This window comes from Amblyraja radiata, chromosome 7, assembly GCF_010909765.2.
Source record: "Amblyraja radiata isolate CabotCenter1 chromosome 7, sAmbRad1.1.pri, whole genome shotgun sequence".
Classification (NCBI taxonomy): Eukaryota; Metazoa; Chordata; class Chondrichthyes; order Rajiformes; family Rajidae; genus Amblyraja; species Amblyraja radiata.
The window spans coordinates 38,195,229-38,220,999 of NC_045962.1; the positions used below are offsets into that span (position 1 = coordinate 38,195,229).

The 25,771-nt window shown below is 44.1% G+C and overlaps 1 protein-coding gene across 6 annotated transcripts in view; it reads right to left on the minus strand.

Moving 5' to 3' along the window:
• Nucleotides 1-25,771, minus strand: part of pcnt (pericentrin) — a 185,144-nt gene that overhangs the window by 126,143 nt on the left and 33,230 nt on the right. For all 6 annotated transcript variants that reach the window (XM_033024217.1, XM_033024221.1, XM_033024222.1 and 3 more), the window contains exons 7-13: nucleotides 23,542-23,637; nucleotides 19,984-20,160; nucleotides 17,853-18,108; nucleotides 15,139-15,218; nucleotides 11,944-12,115; nucleotides 3,625-3,761; nucleotides 2,060-2,171 (exon numbers count right to left, since the gene is read on the minus strand). In XM_033024217.1, coding sequence (XP_032880108.1) covers nucleotides 2,060-2,171; nucleotides 3,625-3,761; nucleotides 11,944-12,115; nucleotides 15,139-15,218; nucleotides 17,853-18,108; nucleotides 19,984-20,160; nucleotides 23,542-23,637 — 1,030 coding nt within the window. The remainder of the gene's footprint in view (nucleotides 1-2,059; nucleotides 2,172-3,624; nucleotides 3,762-11,943; nucleotides 12,116-15,138; nucleotides 15,219-17,852; nucleotides 18,109-19,983; nucleotides 20,161-23,541; nucleotides 23,638-25,771) is intronic.

Sequence of the window (25,771 nt, forward strand, 5' to 3'; positions counted from 1 at the left end):
TTTTAAAGGATTTCCCCCTTATCCTTAAGCTGTGACCCCTTGTCCTGGACTTCCCCAACATCGGGAGCAATCTTCCTGCATCTAGCCTGTCCAACCCCTTAAGAATTTTGTAAGTTTCTATAAGATCCCCTCTCAATCTCCTAAATTCTAGAGTATAAACCAAGTCTATCCAGTCTTTCTTCATAAGACAGTCCTGACATCCCAGGAATCAGTCTGGTGAACCTTCTCTGCACTCCCTCTATGGCAATAATGTCCTTCCTCAGATTTGGAGACCAAAACTGTACGCAATACTCCAGGTGTGGTCTCACCAAGACCCTGTACAACTGCAGTAGAACGTCCCTGCTCCTATACTCAAATCCTTTTGCTATGACTCATTTCAATAGTTGATATAGATGGTATACAGCAATGGGCCCAGTCCATGAGGCACACCAATAGTCACAGGCCTCCAGTCCAAAACTCAACATTCCGTCACCACACTCTGCCTCCGATCATAAAACCAATTCTGGATCCCAGAATTGCAATTTAACCTCCCAGGGCATGCGGAATCTTATCAGATTTCAAGTGCAACTAGACTATATCTACTGTCTTGCCCTTGTCAACCTTAGTTATTTTTTTCAATGTTATCATAATTTTATCAAATTTGTGAAACACAAAACCAAACACATAACTATCCCTAATCAACCCCATCTTTCTAAATGCATGTATATTTTGGTTAGGGCTCATGCAATCTCTTCTCTAGTTTTCCATGAGTCCTTCGATATATTTACCTTCATACATCAGAGAACCTACAGCACCTCCTCGACTGCAACACAGACTGTCTTCAAGAAATCTCCATTAACTTTCTTGATCCCTAGTCTTTTTGCCATTCTTCAAGGCAAAGGCAGAGCAGAAGTATTAGTTGAGGATCTTGCCCATCTCATGCATCCCCACCCTTAGATGACTACTCTTTTTTGAGGGGCACTATTCTCTCTAGTTATCATTTCCCCCTTAATATACATATAAAATGTCTTTGAATTCTCCTTAATCTCATCAGCCAGAACTAATTTTTGCCGCCCTTTTTACTTCTTAAGTATGTGCCTCAATCCCTTATTCCTACATTAAACAAGGGGGTAACAAGCAGTCTTTAGTATTTTTGGCTAGCAGTAACAAAAATAAAATTTTAGCTGTTAAAAATAACTTTTTATTTGAATACAACTCGTTGTTTCACCGAGTGACCGCAAGCTGGTTGGAGCGAACGCCTTACTCGGTAATAGCGAACAATGGACAATAATGGACTACATTCTTTCTCCCCCCCCCCCCGCCCCCCCCGCCAAGGGTTAAAATGTCCAAATTTTACTCTTTTCACCTGTCCTGAAAGGCACAACTTAAATTTTGTTGGGGCACTAACATGTGAAGATAACATATTTCATGAAATGAGATGCAATCATCTCTGGGAAATCTGCATTTTTTAACTCATTAATAATGGTTCCAAATAAGTAGCAATTAGCTAACTTTCTGGCATTTTCTGGAAGGCAGCGACACAGTGATATTTGGATAAAGCTTGGCAAGATTTAGAGCCACTGGCAAAGATGAAGTCCTGAGAATGCACGTTGCAGAGGCTTATTGAATGCCGCACAAAGCGAGGAGTTTTTAAAGAGCTAACAATCTGACATTGCAGCATTTGAGAGTGTGCATTTATAGGTAGGTCCTATTTTTATGATACCTTCCCCCTTTTGTTCCAATATTGGAAACAGCAGATAGTACTGTTCTCTAGTATGGGTAAAACGTATGGATCACTAAACGTGAAGGCATTCAATATGAAACAATAGATGAAAAATACTTTTTCTTTTAGGATTAAAAACAATATTAAGCCTTGTCAGTTAAGATATCACAGCCAATTCTTATTTTTGCCTTATTTCCGTCTGCCTTATTACTGTACAGCACAGCATGTGACAAGCATATTCATAATCAATCTAATTGCATTTTCATGGTTTGACAATTTTTTAAATACATAAATATAAAACATTAAAAAAATGTTGCAGATCTCTCCCTGAAATGGAAGCATATGTGAAAGATTTACCACTTAGCTCTTCACGATGGGACTTCGTATTCTCAAGCTGTGACCACAGGTGTTCAAGCTCTTGCTCCGAACGCAATTTAAATTCATCATAGGTTGCCTGCAATTTCACCATCTGTGGAATAACAGACTGTTAGAACAAGGACTACTGAGAGGATAGAGGATATCATACTAGAAAAATTAACAATGTCAAATAACGATTTTAAATTTGAGGTTCCCCAATGGCTGGAATAGTCCAAAACATAGTGGATACATAGTGGATACAAGCAGCAAAACAGAATAATGACCAGTTTCATTTAATTTGGAGACCTCAGCAAAAGTGTCCCATTAGAGAGATCCATGTAATCCCCAAAGGAAATGAGGTGCCCAAAGTTTGTGTAAAAGTCCAGGGTTTGATTTCAACTGAACACCTTCTTCCCAACAATTATCAGGCTTTTGAACACTACGAACTCCAACTAAACGCCGAACTACAAGCTGCCTGGGTTGCACTTGGGACTTTCATTGTTTTGTGTTGGGACACGTGACAATAAAACACTCTTGACTTTCCCATCGCTGAAAACTCATGGTTAGTGCCGTGGTCTGCCAGATCCCAGACAATGAAAAGATGGAATATAGGAAGGCAAAATAAAGCTCAATAGCATGGTGTCAAGACAACAACCTCTCCCTCAATGTTAGCAAAATGGAGGAGCGTCATCGACTTTAGGAAGCAGTGGGGGGGGGGGGGGTTAGTTTTCACGGCAGTCACCGCAATAAAAGCATATTGACACTGCTGCAAAGAAAGCACATCAACACCTCTATTTCTTCAAAAGACTAAGTAATTCGGAATGTCTCCAGTGACTGGATGCATCATAGATTGATATGGCAATTGCTCTGCCCCAGTCCACAAGAAATTGCAGAGGTTGTGAACAAAGCTCAGTTAGCCCCGCAAGCCAACCTCCCCCACATCAACTCCTCCATTACCTCAGGAAGGCAACCATCATATTTAAGGACACTCACAGCTCGGTCATACTCTCTTCCCCCCCCTTTACTGTCAGATACAAAAGCTTGAAAGCAAGAACCCTTGAGTGGACATCTTATAGCTAAAGGCATATTCCAGATCTTCCATTGTAACTCGTTCTGGCCTTTGCACTGGTTTTTAACTGCACTCTCTATAGCTGTCCCACTATATTCTGCACTCGACATTTTCTCTTTTGTACTATCTTGATCTACTCACGTATGGTATGATTTGCCTGAATAGCACACAAAACAATATTTCATTATCTTGGCACACATGACGGAAATAAACCAATACGATTCCAGACAAAATTGCTCAGATATTCTGTTAGCATGGTGCAGAAGAATAAAAACAATGATCCAAAAGTAAAGTATTGCGGATAATGGAAGTCTAAAAACAAGCATTCTGGAGAAACTAGCAGGTCGGCAATAAATGTATTATTGTGGGAGAAGAGAACTCAGGAGGGAAGAATTCATCTTGTAATATTTCTACGAAACATTGAATAAGAGTTTTCAAAATAATCTTGACGAGAGTTAAAATAAGTTTCCAATTAAAAGCAATTAGTTTCACGCACCTCTGCACGATGCTCCTGTTCCCTCTCCTCAAATTCTCTCTTCAATTCCTCCTGTTTCCGTTCGTATTCATGTTGAAATTGTTCTTGAAGTTTTGTTAAGCTCATCTGGCAAAGACTCTCCAAATTCTGATACTCATCTGCAAGAGATCATTGAAGGTTTATCTCTGTGACAATTTTACTCATTTCCAAGTTTCTAAGACAATAAACAAAATAGTACAATAAGAGTTTCTCAAAGGTAATAAAAATAGAAAGTGGTGGAAACACCAGCAGGTCAGGCAGCATCTGTGGGAAATGAACAGGATAACATTTCAAGTTCAAGATCTTTTGTCAGAACTGGGAAGGACCCAAAAGAAGCAGGTTAAGCTGCAGGGAAAGAGAAGGAGGGTTTCTTTGATCGGGTAAAACTGGGATGACCATGGGGATAAGCTATTAACACAGTAATCTATCAATGAATAAGTGGGAGCAGTTAGAGTGTGAGAACAGATAAAAGAACACAAAATCTGCAAAATGTAGAACATGAAAACAAGTCGGGCTGGGCATGTCTTTCACTTCAGAGGGGAAAAAAAGTAGGAAAAAAAACACAACCAAGCTGAGCCAAAGTTAGATGGACATCTGGTACAGGCAGAAATCAAGTTACCTGAAGTTGGAGAAATCAGCATCAAGTCTAAAATGCTGTAATGTTTCCAGATGGAAAAAGAGGCACTGTTCCTAACGCTTGCACTGGGCATTATTGTAACAGTATACAAGGCCACAGATCGACAGCTTATAGCCCGAGTTGGAAATTAAAGTGGTAGGTAACAGGAAGCTCTGGGCTGTCCCAGCCGACGAATGCAATGGCTCCACAAAGCTGTCATCCAATCTATGTTTCATTTCTCCAATGTAGAGAAGACCACATCATGAACACTAAATGCAGTACTCTAGATTGGAATAAGTGTAAATGAATCGCTACTTCAACAGGAAAAACTGTTGCACTCCTGGTTGATGGGAAGGGAAGAGGCGAAGGGATAAGTGCTGCATTATCTGTGGTTTCAAGAAAAATGCAGCAAGGGGATGAGTGGTTGGTGAGAACAAGATTGGAACACTGTCACAAAGGTAATGAGCCTTAAACTATAACCATATAACCATATAACAATTACAGCACGGAAACAGGCCATCTCGACCCTTCTAGTCCGTGCCGAACACGTATTCTCCCCTAGTCCCATATACCTGCGCTCAGACCATAACCCTCCATTCCTTTCACGTCCATATAACTATCCAATTTATTTTTAAATGATAAAAACGAACCTGCCTCCACCACCTTCACTGGAAGCTCATTCCACACAGCCACCACTCTCTGAGTAAAGAAGTTCCCCCTCATGTTACCCCTAAACCTTTGTCCCTTAATTCTCAAGTCATGTCCCCTTGTTTGAATCTTCCCTACTCTCAGTGGGGAAAAGCTTATCCATGTCAACTCTGTCTATCCCTCTCATCATTTTAAAGACCTCTATCAAGTCCCCCCTTAACCTTCTGCGCTCCAAAGAATAAAGCCCTAACTTGTTCAACCTTTCTCTGTAACTTAGTTGCTGAAACCCAGGCAACATTCTAGTAAATCTCGTCTGTACTCTCTCTATTTTGTTGACATCCTTCCTATAATTAGGCGACCAAAATTGTACCCCATACTCCAGAATTGGCCTCACCAATGCCTTGTACAATTTTAACATTACATCCCAACTTCTATACTCAATGCTCTGATTTATAAAGGCCAGCACCCCAAAAGCTTTCTTTACCACCCTATCTACATGAGATTCCACTTTCAGGGAACTGTGCACAGTTATTCCCAGATCCCTGTTCACCTGCATTCTTCAATTCCCTCCCATTTACCATGTACGTCCTATTTTGATTTGTCCTGCCAAGATGTAGCACCTCACACTTATCAGCATTAAACTCCATCTGCCATCTTTCAGTCCACTCTTCCAACTGGCATAAATCTCTCTGTAGACTTTGAAAATCTACTTCATTATCCACAACCCCACCTATCTTAGTATCATCTGCATATTTACTAATCCAATTTACCACACCATCATCCAGATCATTGATGTACATGACAAACAACAGTGGACCCAACACAGTTCCCTGTGGCACCCCACTAGTCACTGGCCTCCAACCTGACAAACAACCATCCACCATTACTCTCTGGCATCTCCCATTCAGCCACTGTTGAATCCATCTTGCTACTCCACCATTAATACCCAACCATTGAACCTTCTTAACCAACCGTCCATGAGGAACCTTGTCAAAGGCCTTACTGAAGTCCATATATACAACATCCACTGCTTTACCCTCATCAATTTCCCGAGTAACCTCTTCAAAAAATTCAAGAAGATTAGTCAAACATGACCTTCCAGGCACAAATCCATGTTGACTGTTCCTAATCAGACCCTGTTTATCCAGATGCTTATATATATTATCTCTAAGTATCCTTTCCATTAATTTGCCCACCACTGACGTCAAACTAACAGGTCTATAATTGCTAGGTTTACTCTTAGACCCCTTTTTAAACAATGGAACAACATGCGCAGTATGCCAATCCTCCGGCACTATTCCCGTTTCTAATGACATTTGAAATATTTCTGTCATAGCCCCTGCTATTTCTACACTAACTTCCCTCAATGTCCTAGGGAATATCCTGTCCGGACCTGGAGACTTATCCACTTTTATATTTCTCAAAAGTGTCAGTACTTCCTCTTCTTTGAATCTCATAGTTTCCATAGCTACTCTACTTGTTTCCCTTACCTCACATAATTCAATATCCTTCTCCTTGGTGAATACCGAAGAAAAGAAATTGTTCAATATCTCCCCCATCTCTTTTGGCTCTGCAGATAGCTGTCCACTCTGACTCTCTAATGGACCAATTTTATCCCTCGTTATCCTTTTGCTATTAATATAGCTGTAGAAATCCTTTGGGTTTACTTTCACCTTACTTGCCAAAGCAACCTCATATCTTCTTTTAGCTTTTCTAATTTCTTTCTTAAGATTCTTTTTACATTCTTTATACTCCTCAAGCACCTCATTTACTCCATGCTGCCTATAATTATTGTAGATCTCCCTCTTTTTCCGAACCGTGTCCAATTTCCCTTGAAAACCATGGCTCTTTCCGATTTTTACTATTTCCTTTCAACCGAACAGGGACATAAAGATTCTGTACTCTTAAAATTTCACCTTTAAATGTACTCCATTTCTCTTCCACATCTTTCCCATAAAACAAAATGTCCCAATTTACTCCTTTTAAATCCTTTCGCATCTCCTCAAAGTTAGCCTTTCTCCAATCAAAAATCTCAACCCTAGGTCCAGTTCTGACCCTCTCCATAATTATATTGAAACTAATCTCCTCTTCCTACATATAATCCATTTCCCTCCATTCCCAGCAAAACTATATGTCAATCCAAAAGTCTCTTAAATGCCACTGTAGTATCTGCCTCAACCTGGAACACAGGCACCCACCATCCTCTTTATAAAAATGTTCTCCAGCACATCTCCTTTAAACTGCCCCTTCCTTCTTAAAACTATGCCCTCTAGTATTTGATTTTTCCATCCCAGGAAAACATTCTGACTTTATCCTATCTATCACTCTTATAATTTGATATACAGATGCACAACCTTTTATCCGTAGTTCCGGAAACCGAAAAGCTCCGAAAACCGGATATTTTTTCCAGGATGTCGTCTGCACACCAAAGCTCGCGTTTGGCGCCAAACTTGACCCGAAACGACCCACGGTCAACCCAGGTCTGTACTACTGTAGCGGCTGCCTCCTCCCCGGAGACCGGGGAGACTTAAACATCTGTAAATCATTGCTTAAATGTTAGTCAGTTAGTTTGGAGGGCTTTCATGTGAAGGGGGAAACTTTAATTCTTAGTCCCCTACCTGGTCGGAGAGGCGGGGAGCGGGCAATGCCTTACCGGGTCGCCGTGCAGTAAGCTCCGGAGCGCTGTGGCCGCCCACTCCCAACATCGCGGAGCTGGGGCTGCGGGCGTCCGGCCGCGAGCGGCGCCGGTTGTAGCTCCGACCCCGGCAACTCTACCCCTGGCTGCGCGGCGCTCCAAATCCAGCGCCGCCCGCGGCCGGACGCCCACAGCCCCAGCTCCGCGATGTTGGGAGTCGGCAGGCACAGCGCTCCAGAGCTTACCGCAAGGCGACCCGGTAAGGCATTGCCCGCTCCCCGCTGGTATCCCAGCGCTGTGGCCGCCGACTCCCAACATCGTGGAGCTGGGGCTGCGGGCGTCCGGCCGCGGGCCGCGCTGGATTTGGAGTGCCGCGCAGCCAGTGGTAGAGTTCGCCGGGGTCGGAGCTCCAACCGGCGCCGCCCGCGGCCGGACGCCCGCAGCACCAGCTCCGCGATGTTGGGAGTCGGCGGCCACAGGGCTCCGGAGCTTACTGCATGGCGACCTGGTAAAGCATTGCCCGCTCCCCGCCTCCCCGACCAGGTAGGGGACTAAGAATTAAAGTTTCCCCCTTCACCCCCCCCACCACATAAAATCCCTCCAAACTAACTGACTAACATTTAAGCAATGATTTACAATGATTCCCCGGTCTCCGGGGAGGAGGCAGCCGCTCCAGACTTTTCAAGCCGCCCGTGCTACCTACTTAATCTACGCTAAAAATCTTCCATTCCGAAATCCGAAAAATTCCGAAATCCGAGAAGTGTCTGGTCCCAAGGCTTTCGGATAAAAGGTTGTGCACCTGTCCTTCTATCAGGGCTTCCCACAACATCCAGCATTGCCGAGAAGACAATATAAATCTGTCCAATCTCTCCCTTCAGCTAACACCCCCTAATTCAAGCATCATTCCGGTAAACCTCCTCTGCACCCTCTCCAAAGCATCAACAGGCGACCATAATTGCAGTCGAACCAAAGTCTGATATAGCTGCACCATGACTTCCTGACTCTTACACTCAATGCCCCGACCAATGGAAGCAAGATATATGCTTTCCTTATCACTCCATCCACTTATATTACCACTTCCAGGGGGTTATGGACTTCGACTCCAAGATTCCTCTGTACATCAATGCTGTTCAGGGTCATGTCATGAATTTTATATCCCCCTCCTCCCATCCACTCCCTACATTTGATCTCCCAATTTGCAACACCTCACACTTGTTTGGATTAAACTCCATCTGCAATTCCTCCGACCATTTCTGTAGCTGATCTATATCCTGCTGTCAGTAAGCCAGTTCTGTTTCTATTTCATCTATCAATAAGCCAGTTCTGAATCCACACGACCAAATCACTTAATCATCTGGATCAGCAGACCATGGGGACTTTATCAAATGTCTTACTAAAATCCATGCAGACAACACCCATCACCTTACCCTCATCAATCACAGTCATCACCACCTCAAAAAAACTCAATCCAGTTGGTAAGACATGACCTATCGTGTACAAAGCCATGCTGACTGTCCCTAATAAATCCACCCTCTTCCAAATGGGAGTAAATTCTACCCAAAGAATCCTCTCCAATAGTTTCCCTATCACTATGTAAGGCTCACTGGCTTACTATACCCTGGATTCTCTCTACTTCCCTTCTTAAATAAAGGAGCAAAATTAGCTCTTCTTCAGTCCTCCAGGGCTATGCCTGTGGCTAGAGAACACGCAAAGATCTTCATCAAGGCTCCCATAATCTCATCCCTTGCCTCTCTCAATAACCTGGGATAAATACCGATGTGTTCTGCATTTTATCCACCTTAATGTTCTCCAAGAGCCTCAACGCCTCCTTCTAATTAATCTCAAACTGCTCTTGCATATTAATATTCTCCACACTTATCTCACTGGACTCTATGGTGCATATCAACTCCTACCTCGACAAGAACCTCGACCCACTACAGTTCGCCTACCGCCATAACAGGTCAACGGAGGATGCAATCTCATTGGCTCTCCACTCCGCATTGAACCACTTCGACAATAAGAAGACTTACGTCAGGCTGTTGTTTGTAGACTACAGCTCGGCGTTCAATACCATCATCCCCTCCAATCTGGTTACCAAGCGGTTCACAGACTCGCCAGCAGCCTGCCACTGTTGTGGGCTGGAAGAGTCTGTGTACCACGTGTACATGGAGTGCGTGAGGCTGCAGCCACTGTATGAATACCTAAAGGGGCTGCTCCTTGCCTTCTGGCTGCATTTTTCACCCACCATCCTCATCTTTGGACACCCTGTGCGTAGGGAAGAGGGTAGGGCTGAAGATGTCCTGGTTGGGTTGCTCCTGGGCCTGGCCAAGCTGTTCCATCCGCGAGTCACGGCACCAGACGGTGGAGGGCTCTACCCGAGCCGGCTGCCTGCCCCTTTTCCGGGGTTACGTCCGTGCCCGGGTGGGATTAGAAAGGGAATACGCCCTGTCTACGGGCACCCTGAGGGAGTTCCGGGACCGCTGGGCTCCGCAGGGTGTTGAATGTATCCTCAATAAGGATTGTATCATAGTTGTATAGTAGGTTATTACATGTTTGTATTGTATTATGGTGGTGGGTTCTGGCTTGTTTTATTGTAATGTAAATATTACTTTTAATAATTGAATAAATTTGTTGATAAAAAAAAAATCTGGTTACCAAGCTCACGGAACTGGGTCTCTGCACATCCCTCTGCAATTGGATCCTTGACTTCCTCATCCACAGACCATAGTCTGCTCGAATTGGCAGAAACACTTCATCCTCAGTAACAATCAGAACAAGAGCACCTCAAGGCTGCGTGCTCAGCCCCCTGCTTTACTCACTCTATACTCATGACTGTGTAGCCGGACATAGTGCAAACTCCATCATCAAGTTCGCCGACGACACCATTGTTGTTGGACAAATCACAGATGGTGATGAGTCAGAGTATAGAAGTGAGATCGACCGACTGACCAAATGGTGCCAGCACAACAACCTGGCTCTCAACATCAGTAAAACGAAAGAACTGATTGTGGACTTCGGTAGGGGAAGGATGAGGACCCACAATCCTGTTTACATCAATGGGACGATGGTGGAGAGGGTCAAAAACTTCAAATTCCTGGGCGTGTATATTTCCGAAAATCTTTCCTGGACCCAGCACACTGATGCAATTATAAAGAAAGCACATCAGTGACTCTACTTCCTGAGAAGATTACGGAGATTCGACATGTCAAAGAGGATTCTCCTGAACTTCTACATGTGCATAGTAGAGAGCATACTGACTGGTTGCATCGTGGCCTGGTTGAATTGATTTATTGAATTGATTTTATTAGGGACAGTGCATATTAATAAACATTTGCATGTAATATGCAAGATTATAGCCAGTAGCTAATTTCCATCTTTAGTCCCACACAAGGTAAACACATCCCAAACAAGGTAAAAACAAAAGACAAAAACAAAAAACAAAACAAACAATATGGTTTAGCCTGCAGTCATAACATAGAATAAATAACAAACACTCAACACAGTTTAAAGTCCCAAAGTCATTGTCTCTTCCCTCCTTGCTTTCCCTCTGCGCTGAGGCAATCCAAGCCTCCGATGTTATGACCCCGCCGGGTGATGGTAGGTAAGTCCCGCAGGCTGAATCCGAGCTCCGCAAAAAGCGCCTGGTTCGGCAACTTGAGCGTCCAGGAGCGGAAAAGACGGCAAAAAGTAGTGACCACTGCCCAGTTCATCCCCGGCTTTGACCTCCCCACCATCTAAGGGATCTATCAAAGTCGCTACCTCAAAAAGCCAGCCAACATCATCAAAGATCCACACCATCCTGGCCACACACTCATTTCGCCATTGCCATCGGGAAGAAGGTAGAGGAGCCTGAAAACTGTAACGTCCAGGTTCAGGAACAGCTTCTTCCCTACAGCATCAGGCTATGAAACACGACAACAAATAAGCTCTGAACAGCAACAGACTATTATTATTATTGCACTATATTTGTTATTTATTGGCAAAGGGGATTTGTACAAGATTAGTTTAGTTGAGTGGTTTAAAAAGTGAAATGTTTGTATGGGATAAGGTATGCCAAAATGCTTGTTTCCATGCTGGAGATATTCACTAAAGCCATGATGTTAGCTAAAATCATAGACAATAGTTCAGTTCTAACTGAAATCTCAAGACAAATACTGGACACGTCACTTTCAAAAGGGACATAGGCTTTGGAAAGGATACAGAAGAAATATATTTGAATAGTTCAAGGGTGAGTTATTAATATTACGCTTGTTACGTGGAGGACCCATTCTCCCTGACACAGTAGTCTGAGGAGAATTTTGCAGAAGCATGGAAACAGAGTAAGCACAAATTGGACTGATTTTCAAAAGTAAAATTGGTTCCACTGCGGAAACATTTAAATGATCTGTTAACTTATTCTTACTTTTCTCAAACTTTTGGCATGCCACTTCTTTATGCACAGCTTCAAGTTCATTTTGAAGTGTCTCCACATTTTTAATCCATTCTTCCAACTCAGTTTGATGTTCTGTGGATATTGTCTTCTTCTGGTTCTCAATGCACTGCTTCATCTTTTCCTCCCACTCGTTTTGCATGCTCTGGTGGGATGCACAGCCAATTGCGATTAATCAGTACAAAACATAGACCAAAATCAGACAAAAAAAGAAAAATTGCTCTACTGTTTTTAAAGGATGATTTCTTGGCACTCACCAATTGAACATCAACAACTTGTGCAAAATTATTAACATTCTAGAACTAATATGGTGTACCTTTGACTCAAAGAAGGCAATTTTAATGTGTTTCTAATTAATAGGGTTGTATTCTTCAAAATGAATCTGAATTTTGGGGGTATTCTTCAAAATGAATCTATTGTTTAACAACCTCCTCGCCCTCCCCCCCACATCAGTCTGACGAAGGGTCTTGACCCGAAACGTTGCCTATTTCCTTCGCTCCATAGATGCTGCCTCACCCGCTGAGTTTCTCCAGCAATTTTGTCTACCTATTGTTTTGGGGATCTATGTTAAAAGAAATTATCAAAATAGGTCTAATTATTCACATGGTGTTACATTGGCAAAAATTATATTTTTATTCCCTATAACTGTAAACAATAGTTTCTATATTCATTAAACACTTGAAAGAAAGTAAAAAATATTTGGGCAGGTAACCTGATGCTTAAAGAACTGAATTTTGAAGAGTGTAGACAGAGGAAACCTTACCTACCTGTATTTCGTCTTCCACCGAGAACAATCTAAGCTTGTCCAGCTTCCCTTATAACTAATACACTCTAACTCGGGCAATTCCAGGAGAACAGCTTCAGCATCTTCTCCAATGCCTTCACATCACTTTTATGGTAGGCACACTGCACACAAAATTCCAAATGTGGACTAACCCAAGTTTTAACTATGGCCTAACAGCTGCAACACAACTTCCCAAACTTTATGCAGATTGCCCCAACAAATAAAGGCCAGCTTGCCGCATGTCTTCTTTACCATCTTGTCCACTTGCGTTACCATTTTCAAGAAGATATGGACTTTAGACACCAGATCTCTTTGTACATCAATGCTCTTAAAGGACTGTATACTTGCCCTTGTTTTTGACTTCCCAAATGGAACATTTCACATGTTCAGATTCAGTTCCACCCGCCATTTTTCTGCCCAAATATCTTCCTTCTTTCTATACCGTGGCTTTCCCGTCATTGTGCACAGTTTGGACCACATTTCATTTATTTCCCGCAACTCTGCTCTCACCCATATTCTCCCTTGAAGGTCCTTACCTTTCGAGCCCCCAATCTCTACATTCAACTTATCATCCTTCTCAACAAGCTCCAATGCGATTCCACAACTCAAGAAATATTTTTCCCCCTTCCCCTTTCATCAATTTATTGGGATTGCTCCATTCCCAATCCCTCGTCCACTCTTCCATTCCTGCGTACCACTCCCCATGGTATGGCACTTTCCCATACAACAGCAGAGGGTGCAACACCAGGTGGCACAGTGGTGCAGCGGTAGAGTTGCTGCCTTGCAGAGTCAAAGTCCCGTGCTTGCTCCTGACTGAAAGTTTTGGCTGTACAGAATTTAGACGTTCTCCCTGTGACTGCATGGGCTTCCTCCCGCATTCCAAAGATGTGCAGGTTTGTAGATTAATTGACATCCGTAAATGGTTGCCAGTGCGTAGGATAGAACTAGTGCACGGGTGATCGCTGGTCGGTGGGCCAAATTGTCTGTATCTCTAAACTAAACTTGTCCTTTCACCTCTTTTCTTCCACCATTTTGAGACGCAATCATTCTTTCCAGGTGAATCACTTCTTTCAGTCTAATGTTCTGCATTCAAGGTTCACAACATCTCATCTTACATCTAGGCATGTTGCATCCTTCCGTACCCAACGCTGAATTCTCTAACTTTAGTTAACATGCTCTTTCTTCTTATCTAGACAGGAGTCATTTCCACCTTCCATGCTTCTTAATCCCCATCTGTGTAGAGTCTGGTCCACTGGCATGTCAGAACCATATCAGGCACAAATGACACAACCAAAATACCATCTCCCATATGTCACGCACCATCAGGCAAATCAGCTTGGTTTCACCCACATTTCACTGTTTCCCAGACTAACTTAGTTAAGTTTTTCTCAGGTCTAATGAAGAATACCTCTTCTGAAATATTACCTATGTCAGCCAGACCAGCTTAAATTTGTCCTGAATTTTCCATTTAGATAGATACATTTGGATTGTTTTGTCTGGAATGTCGGAGATTAAGGGGAGACTTGATAGATGTATGTAAACTTATGAAAGGCATAGATAGGGTAGAGAGTATGAACCTTTCCCCCCCCCCCCAAGGTGAAAATCTCCAACACTAGAGGGCAAAGCCAAAAGGAGAGGGGAAAAGTTTAATAGAGATGTGCTGGACAAGTTTTTTTACACCCGAGAATAGTGGCGGACTTGGAGGGTGGTGGTGGAGGCAGTGGTGGTGGTGCATGCATAGTGGTGTTTCAGGAGGCTATCAGAAAGGCACTTGGAAGTGCAGGGAATAGGGGGTAGGAATCATGTACTGGCAGATAAGGTCCGTTTAACTTGGCATCATGTTCGGCACAAACATCATGAGCTGACGTCCCATTCCTGCTATGTTCTTGACCTACACAAATAACTCTAGCGTTACAGACATGCCCCACCATCTTATTATTAATAACTCTGTCCCCATAAATACTTTGAAAACTGCCCCCATAAAGGCATTTTAACACCTTATCACGGACATTCCCTTTGAATTGTCCAATTTTAAGTAACCACACCACCCCCCTTATTCCCTCTCCTCTCTTCCCAGTGCCCCACCCAGACTTGCACCAATCCCCCCCCCCCACCAGCATTCCTTCCTCTGGCTTCACAATCCCTAACTCTTCTATCCTTACCTTACACTTTTTGTCTTTTCATCTCTGAGCTTTGTAGAATCATCTCCCTACCAACCCGGACCTCCCCCTCCCCCCTCACCTGAATCCATCTATCACTTGCCAGGCTTTGTCCTGCTCTTTTCCAGCTCTCCTCTTTTCAGCTTTCCAACCCCTCCCCCCCCCCCTCCTCAAACCAGCATCTGCAGTTCCTTCATACTCAAAAAAATCTAAATAGTTGCATACTTGCAGTTTCTCTGCTTTTTCTGCTTCTGTTCTGATCTTCAGATGTGTAATTTCTTCTTCCAAAGTCTTCCTTAAATCCTCTGAAAACAAAAGTATAGGATGGGATCATGCTCGTCTGGCATACCTACTATCAATCGGCACAAATTCAAACACATAAAGGGCCTGTCCCACTTCGGCAACTTTTAGACGACTGCCGGCGACAGTCAGTCGTAGCGGGACACTGAAAAGCCGGTTTCTCTGGACCCACCCTATGACAATGTCTATGACAAGCTACCACCTAGTCGACGTCAAGCTATGACAAGCTACGTCAACCAGCAACACAATTCCACGCGACTTGGGACGTCCACCTACGACCACACCTACGACAACATTCGACCACACAGGCGACAACCTACGACTGCCGGTCAACTTACGTCCACCCGCAACTAGATACGACAAGCTACAACCCTGTTGGCGACAACTTAAGAATTCAGTCGCCGGTTGACGTAGGTTGACATAGGTAGTCGCCAATGGAATTCACCGAAGTCAGCACCCGGCAACAACCAACGTCACCTGGCGTCAACCTACGAAAGCCCCTACGACAGGAGAAGACAGACAACGTCAACCCCACTTTCGCCGAAAGGTTTTGAACATTTCAAAATCCAGGAAGAGCTAGCTGACTGGATAAAGAATTAGCTTCATGGAAGGAAGCATGAGTGATGGTGGAAAGTTGTTTTTCGGACTGGAGGCTTGTGACGAGTGTTACGCCTTCAGGAATCGGTGCTGAGCCCATTTGTGTCTGCGGTTTATATCAATGATTTATATGAGAATGTACAAGGCATGATTAATAAGTTTACAGAAGGTGGCACGGTGGTGCAGCAGTAGAGCTGCTGCCTAAAAGCACTGTTCCACTTTACGAGATCATTCAAAGAGTTCTCCCGAGTTTGCCCTGATTCGAACTCGGAGATTTACGGTAATGGCCGCTCATCGGTACTCGGGGCTCTCGTGGACATTTTTCAACATGTTGAAAAATCTTCATGAGTCTTCCCCAGCTTACCGCGTTTCCCCAGGTACCCGCTGTTAGCGTTACGAGCAGCTAAGAGACGTCCCCGAGCTCTGACGTACCTACTACGTTCATTCTCCGTGCTTACCACGAGTTTAATTTTTTTTTAAACTCGGGAGAGCACTTGAATGAATGTGTACAGTGTCAGAATGAGGCCGCCATGGAGAGTAGCAAGAATTCTCGTGCCGTAGGTGCAGTGGTTGTGGGTTGCCAAGAGGTCGAAGGCTGTCGTAGGTTGTAGCCGGTGCTGACCGGTGAATTTCATTGGCTCATTTGAAAAAAAAGCAGTAGTTTTCAGAACCAAGGATAACCGACCCATATTCTGTGCTTTCACCGTGTAAAGTACAGCACCAACCTTCCTGTTCATCGCGGTGTGTCTATATCACATTGGCTTTGTACCGTCTGGATTTGACTCAGCAGCGCTCCTCCCGCTTGCATAACGGGTGTGTGTGTGTGTGTGTGTGTGTGTGTGTGTGTGTGTGTGTGTGTGTGTGTGTGTGTGTCTGTGTGTGTGTGTGTGTGTCTGTGTCTGTGTCTGTGTCTGTGTCTGTGTGTGTGTGTGTGTGTGTGTGTGTGTGTGTGTGTGTGTGTGTGTGTGTGTGTGTGTGTGTGTGTGTGTGTGTGTGTGTTCCACTCTGACAGTCGCTGGTTTTTCAAAAATCGCCTAAGTAGGACAGGCCCATTATTGTGCGGGTCGGCGAAGACTCGGTGGGTGGAACAGCCCGTTTCCATGCTGTAAACTAACGATGACACAAAAGTGGGTAGGATTATTTTCCTTGGAGCGCAGGAGGATGAGAGGTGTTCTTATGGAGGTGTATAAGATCATGAGGGGAAGAGATAGGGTGAATGGTCTTCTACTCAAAGGGAATCAGGAATCAGAGGACAAAGTTTCAAGGTGAGAGGGGGAAAATTTAATTGAAACCTCGGGGACAACTTTTTCCCCACATGGGTACAAGGAACAAACTTCCAGAGGAAGTAGTTGAGGCAGGTACTATAAGAACATTTAAAAGCTATTTGGACAGGCACATGGACAGGAAAGATTTAGAGGAATATGGGCCAATCACGGGCAGGTGGGACTAATGTAGATGGGGTACCTTGGTCAGTGGGGCAAGTTGGGATGAAGTGCTTGTTTCCATGCTGTATGACACCTATGCAGATTAATTTGATTTATCATTGTTTAAGAAGGTACATGTAGTTTTAGATGAACTGAATTTGATCCAAGATGTTAGATAGATGCCCAAGATATCATTAGAATTGTTAAAGTATTAAAGTTGTGCAAACATACATTTCAAGTGGTGGAGATATGTGTGTTTTTTTATAGAAAATGATTTGTGAAGGCTTGACAATGGAGAGGAAACAACAAAAGGAAGTAATTAGAATTTTCTTTGGCCCTATTTCACTGGGCTTCAAAGTGCCATTTGATGGTGCCAATATTGTTCATATCCTTTAAATCAAGGATGTGATAATATTTTCCCTAGGCATAATCCAAGAACATTTAGATTATCTAAGAAAATATTTAAAAAACTAACATTAATTTAAAACTACTTTCCTTGTACATAAATGCAGATTGGCAATCTATATCAATGTGGCATTTTCAAGGAAGTTTTCCAACACAAAATGTGTAATCCTAAAATATAGAAATCAAGGGCCTTCATCTAACAAAATACTTTACCAATTTCCTGTTGGTGCTTCTTTAGAGAATGTTCCATTTGCTGCTGGTTTTGTTCCCTAACATGTTCCAATCCAATTTGTTGTTTGTTCTGCAGCACTGCCACCTCCTGTCGTCGTTTATCATTCAGCACTTCACGTAGCTCAACAAGACACTCTTCCTTCTCGCGCTGCAAGTTGGACTGTACAAGCTCAAGTTGAGCCCTGTGCATGTTATTTAGACTCAGTCGAAGGGATTCCAGTTCCAGACTGTGTTCTGTCTGTTGGAAATAAAGTTCTCAGATTACAGAAATCATAGATGGCAATGTGGATATATTAGTACCTTTGCGTAACCCTCAGCGCATGCTTAGTTAAATACATTCTTCGAAACCTTTGGAAGTTTATTTTGCATTGAAAAACTATCCACATACACAGAAACATGGAACTGCAGATGCTGGAATCTTAAGCAAAACATAAAGTGCTGGAGGAACCAGAGGACATTGGTTTAAGGTAAGGGGGAAAAGATTTAATAGCAACCCGAGGGGTAACTTTTTCATTCTAAGGGTAGTAGGTGTATGGAACAAGCTGCCAGAGGAGGTAGTTGCGGCAGGTACGATCGCAACATTTAAGAAACATTTAGACAGATACATGGATAGGACAGGTTTAGAGGGATATTGGCCAAATGCAGCAGGTGAGACTAGTGCAGATGGATGTCGGTGTGGGCAAGTTGGACCGAAGGGCCTGTTTCCACGCTGTAAGACTCTAGGACTCCAACTCAGTGGGTCAGGCAACATCCGAGTGCTGGAGCAACTCAGTGGGTCAGACTCCAAACCAAACCAAAACGCCATCTGTCCATCCCCTCCAAAGATGTTTCCTGATCCGCTGTTCCTCTAGCACTTTAATTTTTACATGTAAACATCACGACCCCCCACCCCCCAAGATTGGTTCTCGTTTGAATCAAATAATATTTATGGAAACTCGCCTGTGTATCCATAAATTGGGCATTCGTAACCCGGGGAAACCATTTATTAAAAGAGAAAGAGGGAGAGGGATACAGGATATTAGAGGAAAGAAAGGCAGACCTTAAGAATTTTATATTTGTAAGCACAGATGTCAATTCAGGCACAATTAAGAGGACAGATCTGGATCTGCAACCATCAGGAAGAAATAGGACAAAAGGAGGGACAATGCCTTTGAGGGATTTGTCAACAGAAGCAAGAAAGTTAAGATTGAGATATTAACTGAAAACTGAAGCGAATCAGAGGGCGAATAGGCAAATAACAGTAGTTGCAAATTATAACACTGGCTAGATTTTAGGATGACCATGAATGAGGGAAAAGCTTTGGAAGTACAGGCCAGTGAGCTTAACAATTGTTGTCAGAAAGTTACTAGAGAGCATTCTGAGGGATAGGATATGTAGATTAGTGGCTCATGTTATGACTCATGCTTTTCGCCCATGAAACAGTGGCTTCAACGCCTGGGTGTCCTACATGGACAGTGTCAAAATACCGGTGATGCAGCGAAGCAGGAACCACGGCCTTGTGTCCTTTTAAAACAAGACTTCTTGTCGCACTAATTCGTCCCGAACAGGGAAGAAAGTTCGGACTGGCAAAGGATTGTTGTAGTGCTTGTCTGGCCAGCCACGCTTAATGACAGAGGTTAGGGACCGTAGGGTCTTGTCGGTGGCAGTGTTACGAATGCCCAATTTATGAATACACAAACGAGATACGATATGGAAAAAAAAAACGCATTTCCGTCGAGGTAAGAGATTTTTTTTAATTCTCCACCCCCTTCACATAAAACAATCTAAAGAACAATAAAACATACATTTAACTTAAACTAAAAAAAACAAAGCAGGAAGGGACAAGACAGACTGTTGGCGAGCAGGCCATTGCGGCGCCACTCAGTGGTCACAGGAATAACTTGAAAATTCCATACAGACAGCACCGAAGGTCAGAATTGAACCCAGGAATCTGGGCACTGTGAGGTAGCAGCTCTATCAGCTACGCCACTGCACCACCCTGAATTATTGTGTGTACACTTGCTACGGCAGTTCATCAAGCCCCATCATCTTCGGGAACAATGCATAGGAAATATATCTGGTCAGCGCCCACATTCTCAATAACGTATTCAGTCTTTCACCAATAATAACTAACCTGTATCTGTAGCCGAGCTTGGCATAGCTCTGCTTCATGTGCCGTGTCCAAACGAATCTGGATATCATCAAACAGAGATTGCTGTTCTTGAGTCAGATTTGCACGTTGCTGTTCCACTTCGTCCTTGTGCTTGTTAATCAATGTACTCATCTCTCGATTATGTTCCCGTTCATGAACCTACAAGTAATGGTAACAATTGCTTCTAAGTGAAAGCTCCAAACACTGCTTAGATATGGTTTGTAGACACAAAAGCAAGAATATTCAATTGCAGAGAAAGTTTTCTGGCACACTGGTCAACATTTTCCAAGGCTAAACAGATAAATCTGGGTCAATATCTTTGCTTTTAGAGTTGCAAACATGGTAGGCATGTTGACAAACAAGTGATCATACTTCAAAAAACAAATTAATTAGTTCAGAAGCTCTTGGGTCTGTTCAGAGGATATAAATACAGGCTGTTGTTACTTCAGTATCCAGTCTGTAGCAAAAGATTTTTGCTCAGCTACATACAGTGCCCTCCATAATGTTTGGGACAAAGACCCATCATTTATTTATTTGCCTCTGTACTCCACAATTTGAGATTTGTAATAGAAAAAAATCACATGTGGTTAAACTGCACATTGTCAGATTTTAATAAAGGCCATTTTTATACATTTCGGTTTCACCATGATTTCGCACAGCTTCCATTAATTACAATAACATAATCACCGGCCGGTGAGGGCGCTGCAAGCCCCGTCAGCAGCGTGTCTGTTTTTTTCTACTTTTTTTGTTTTTTTAGTATGTTTTAATGTATGGTTTTGATGTTTCTTTGTGTGTCTTGTGTGGTGTGGGGGGTTAAGGGGGAAACCGCTTCGGTCACCTCCTCCACGGAGAGGCGACTTTTTCCATGTCGCCTCCCCCGTGGCCTAACAGCAAGGATCGGTGCGGCCTTTCCCGGGGACGTGCCTGGGCCTTCAGCGGCGGGCGCAGCGCGGACTCTCGGCGTGGAGCGGGCGAGCCCTCGCCGGAGGGGAGCGCTCCATTCGCTGGCCCGCGGCAGCCTGAAGCCGCGGTCTGCAGAGCTCCAGCTGGCGCGGTGTCCGCAGCCTGGGATCCCTCGTGGGGGACCCGGGGGAAGAAGAAGCTCCAAATGCCGGCCCGCGACCAACTTCTACCGCGGACGCGGCGTGGACTTACCATCAGGAGCGGGGTCCCTTGCCGGGGATCCCTGGAGGGGAGCTTCGACTGCTGGCCCTGCAGTCTGCGGTGCTTCTAGCTGCGGCACGAACTTTAAATCTCCGACCGCCGGCTTGCGGCCTACAACAACTTGAAGCCGCGGTCTCCGGTGGGGAGGCACCGTTTCAGGACTTACCTGGACTTTTTACCTTGTCTGCACATCTGGAGGCCCGCAGCGACGGCTGCAGAGGGTTGAGGTCCCTACCACGAGGGAAAATGGAGGAGGACTGGCCAAATTTTGTGCCTTCCACCACAGTGAAGAATGCTGTGGCGGATGTTTGTGTTAAATTTTTTGTGTGTTTTTGTGTGTTCTTTTTCATTGTACCGCTGCTGGCAAATTCATTTCATTTGCACTTATGTGCAATGTGACGAATAAAATTGATTGTACACAAAATTGTGCTGGGGAAACTCAGCGGGTGCAGCAGCATCTATGGAGCGAAGGAAATAGGCGGGGTTTCGGCTCGAAACGTTGCCTATTTCCTTCGCTCCATAGATGCTGCTGCACCCGCTGAGTTTCCCCAGCAATTTTGTGTACCTTCGATATTCCAGCATCTGCAGTTCCTTTTTGAATAAAATTGATTGACTGATTGATTGACCATAGGTACACAAAAATGCTGGACAAACTCAGCGGGTGCAGCAGCATCTATGGAGCGAAGGAAATAGGCAACGTTTCGGGCCGAAACCCTTCTTCAAACTGATAGGGAGTGGCGGGGAGAAGGAAGGAAAAAGGAGGAGGAGGAGCCCGAGGGCTGAGGGATGGGAGGAGACAGCCCGAGGGCTGAGGAAAGGGAGGAGACAGCAAGGGCTAACAAAATTGGGAGAATTCAATGTTCATGCCCGCAGGATGCAGACTCCCCAAGCGGAATACAAGGTGCTGTTCCTCCAATTTCCAGTGTTGCTCACTCTGGCCATGGAGGAGACCCAGGACAGAGAGGTCGGACGGGGAATGGGAGGGGGAGTTGAAGTGCTGAGCCACCGGGAGGTCAGGTAGGTTCTTGCGGACCAAGCGGAGGTGTTCGGCGAAACGATCGCCCAGCCTCCGCTTAGTCTCACCGATGTAGATCAGCTGACATCTAGAGCAGCGGATGCAATCGATGAGGTTGGAGGAGATACAGGTGAACCTCTGTCGCACCTGGAATGACTGCTTGGGTCCTTGAACGTGACCCCACCACTCGCCACATCTTCCCATCTCCCCCCATGTCTGCCTTCCGCAAAGACCGCTCCCTCCGTAACTCCCATGTCAATTCTTCCCTTCCCTCCCGTACCACCCCCTCCCCGGGCACTTTCCGTTGCAACCGCAAGAGACGCAACACTTGTCCCTTTACCTCCCCCCTCGACTCCATTCAAGGACCCAAGCAGTCGTTCCAGATGCAACAAAGGTTCACGAAAAGGAGGAATGGTGCCCATTATTATGTTTGTCCATTATACGGTATTATCATTGTTTGTAGTTGAACAAAGATCTGCGGATAGACACAAAATGCTGGAGTAACTCATCTCTGGAGAGAAGGAATGGATAACGGTTTGGGTCGAAATCCTTCTTCAATCTATCAAACTAGCATCTGCAGTTCCTTCCTACAGAGATCTACGGGTGATGGTTAATACACAAAAAGACACAAAGTGCTGGAGTAACACAGCGGCTCAGGCAGAATCGTTGAACAACATGGATAGGTGACATCGGGACCGTTCTTTAGACTGATTCTCCAGCACTTTGTGTTGTTTCACCTTAAAACTAGGCCGCTGGTCTGCACCAGTGAGCCCTTCTTCATCCGATGACCTGGCTGTTGTTGCGGCTCACGTCGAAGCGCCTAGGGACCGATCTTTCTTCAAGCCGCTGCCAACGACAAGACACGCTCGGTCACCAAGAGCTCCCTCTCCCACTGCCACTTTCACTGTGGAGTATGTTGGTGACTCCGGGAAAGGAGGAGGAGGTGGCGACAGTCATGGAGGGGAAGGTGGAAGAAGCCGAGAGGACAGAGCAATGGGAGATGGAGACAAAGTGATGGCCAATAAAAGGAAGCAGCAGCAGGTGAGAGGGGAGGGAGTCCCACGCTAACCGAGTGCGTCCTGTCGATGGCAGCATCCTACAACATGAGCGGCAACATTAGCCATGTCAAAGGGACCGTGTACAGGGTGAAGAAGGGCTCGCTGGTGCACGTTGCGAGTCAGGGGTGGCATCGGAATCCTGTGTTCTAAGCAGCGGGGGGGGGGGGGATCCATTCGCTATAACCAAAACTGTTACAAAGGGCTACATTAAAACTAGTTTACAGTATTACAACCATCTCCCATTAATCATAAACAGCAGCATCAAACAGAAGTCCACAGCAAATTGTCTGCACACATTCTTACCTGTTTAATTAAACCAATTTGTTTTCTCCTTTCCTCATCCTCTTTTTGTTGCAAATCCATCACTTTTTTATTCATTTGTGCATTTAACTCCTCTGACTGAAAAGTAAGTTAAAACAAAAGCACAAAACATTTTACATAAATACAACTCCGCATCCCCACCACAAATTGTAAAACTTTGTGTTACTTCCAATATAGTGCCCTCCATAATGTTTGGGACAAAGACCCATCATTTATTTATTTGCCGCTGTACTGCACAATTTGAGATTTGTAATAGAAACAAATAACATGTGGTTAAAGTGCACATTGTCAGATTTTAATAAAGGTTATTTTTATACATTTTGGTTTCACCATGTAGAGATTACAACTGTGTATATACATTGTACCCCCATTTCAGGGCACCATAATGGTTGGGTCACAGCAATGTCATGTAAATTAAAGTCGTCATGTTTAGTATTTTGTTGCATATCCTTTGCATGCAATGACTGCTTGAAGTCTGTGATTCGTGGACATCACCAGTTGCTGGGTGTCTTCTCTAGTGATGCTCTGCCAGGCCTGTATTGCAGCCATCTTTAGCTTATGCTTGTTTTGGGGGCTAGTCCACATCAGTTTTCTCTTCAGCATGCTTAATTGGGTTCAGATCGGGTGATTGACTTGGCCACTCAAGAATTGACCATTTTTTAGCTTTGAAAAACTCCTTTGTTGCTTTAGCAGTATGTTTGGGATCATTGTCTTGCTGTAGAATGAACCACCGGCCAATGAGTTTTAGAAAGATAGAAACATAGAATTGAACCATTTGTTTGAACTTGAGCAGATAGGATGTGTCTATACACTTCAGAATTCATTATGCTACCATCAGCAGTTGTATCATCAATGAAGATAAGTGAGTCAGTACCTTCAGCAGCCAAACATGCCCAGGCCATAACACCCCCACCACCATGTTTCACAGATGATGTGGTATGCTTTAGAACATGGGCAGTTCCTTCTCTCCTCCATACATTGCTCTTGCCATCACTCTGATATAAGTTAATCTTTGTCTCATCTGTCCACAAGACCTTTTTCCAGAACTGTGGTTACTCTTTTAAGGACTTCTTGGCAAACTGTAACCTGGCCATCCTATTTTTGCGGCTAACCAGTGGTTTGCATCTTGCAGTGTAGCCTCTGTATTTCTGCGGACAGTGGTCATTGACAAATCCACACCTGACTCCTGAAGAGTGTTTCTGATCTGTCGGATAGATATTAGCCGTTTTTCTTTATTATAGAAAGAATTTTTCTGTCATCAGCTGTGGAGGTCTTCCTTGGCCTGTCAGTCCCTTTGTGATTAGTAAGCTCACCAGTGCTCTCTTTCTTCTTAATGATGTTCCAAACAGTTGATTTTGGTAAGCCTAAGGTTTGGCTGATGTCTCTAACAGTTTTATTCTTGTTTATCAGTCTCATAATGGCTTCTTTGACTTTCATTGGCACAACTTTGGTCCTCATCTTGATAAACAGCAATAAAAGTTTCCAAAGGTGACAAAAAGACTGGAGGAAATAATAGGTGCTGAGAGCTCTCTTATACCTGCATTAAGGAGGCCATTAAACACACCTGAGCAATCACAAACACCTGTGAAGCCATGTGTCCCAAACATCATGGTGCCCTGAAATGGGGGGACTATGTATAAACACAGCTGTAATTTCTACATGATGAAACCAAAATGTATACAAATACCCTTTAATAAAATCTGATAATGTGCACTTTAACCACATGTGCTTTTTTTCTATTACAAATCTCAAATTGTGGAGTACAGAGGCAAATAAATAAATGATGGGTCTTTGTCCCAAACATTATGGAGGGCGCTGTATTGTAAAGGCAATACCCTGCACAGCAAGCTTTAGGATTTAATATCACGGCCATCTTGGAGGAGCTGGGATATGTACATTTAGCATCCATTTATGCACCTGTAAATATCTGGAAGTCACAATAAATGCCTGATTTCTCCCACCCACTTCCCTTCAATGAGAAAAAAACATTTTCAACTGGCTTTAATTCACTGTGCCTGCAATAAATTTAGCTGCCACTTTTGAATAACGTCCATCCCACTCATTCTTGCAAAATCAATGGCATAGGTCAGCCTGCTTTCATCCATCATGAACCTGGACTGTGAGTGCAAAATGCCCATTGACATCCTCCCTCTCTCTCAACAAGAATGTAAAGTTTCCCCCCCAAATCATCGTGGTAACGTGCTGCACTCTG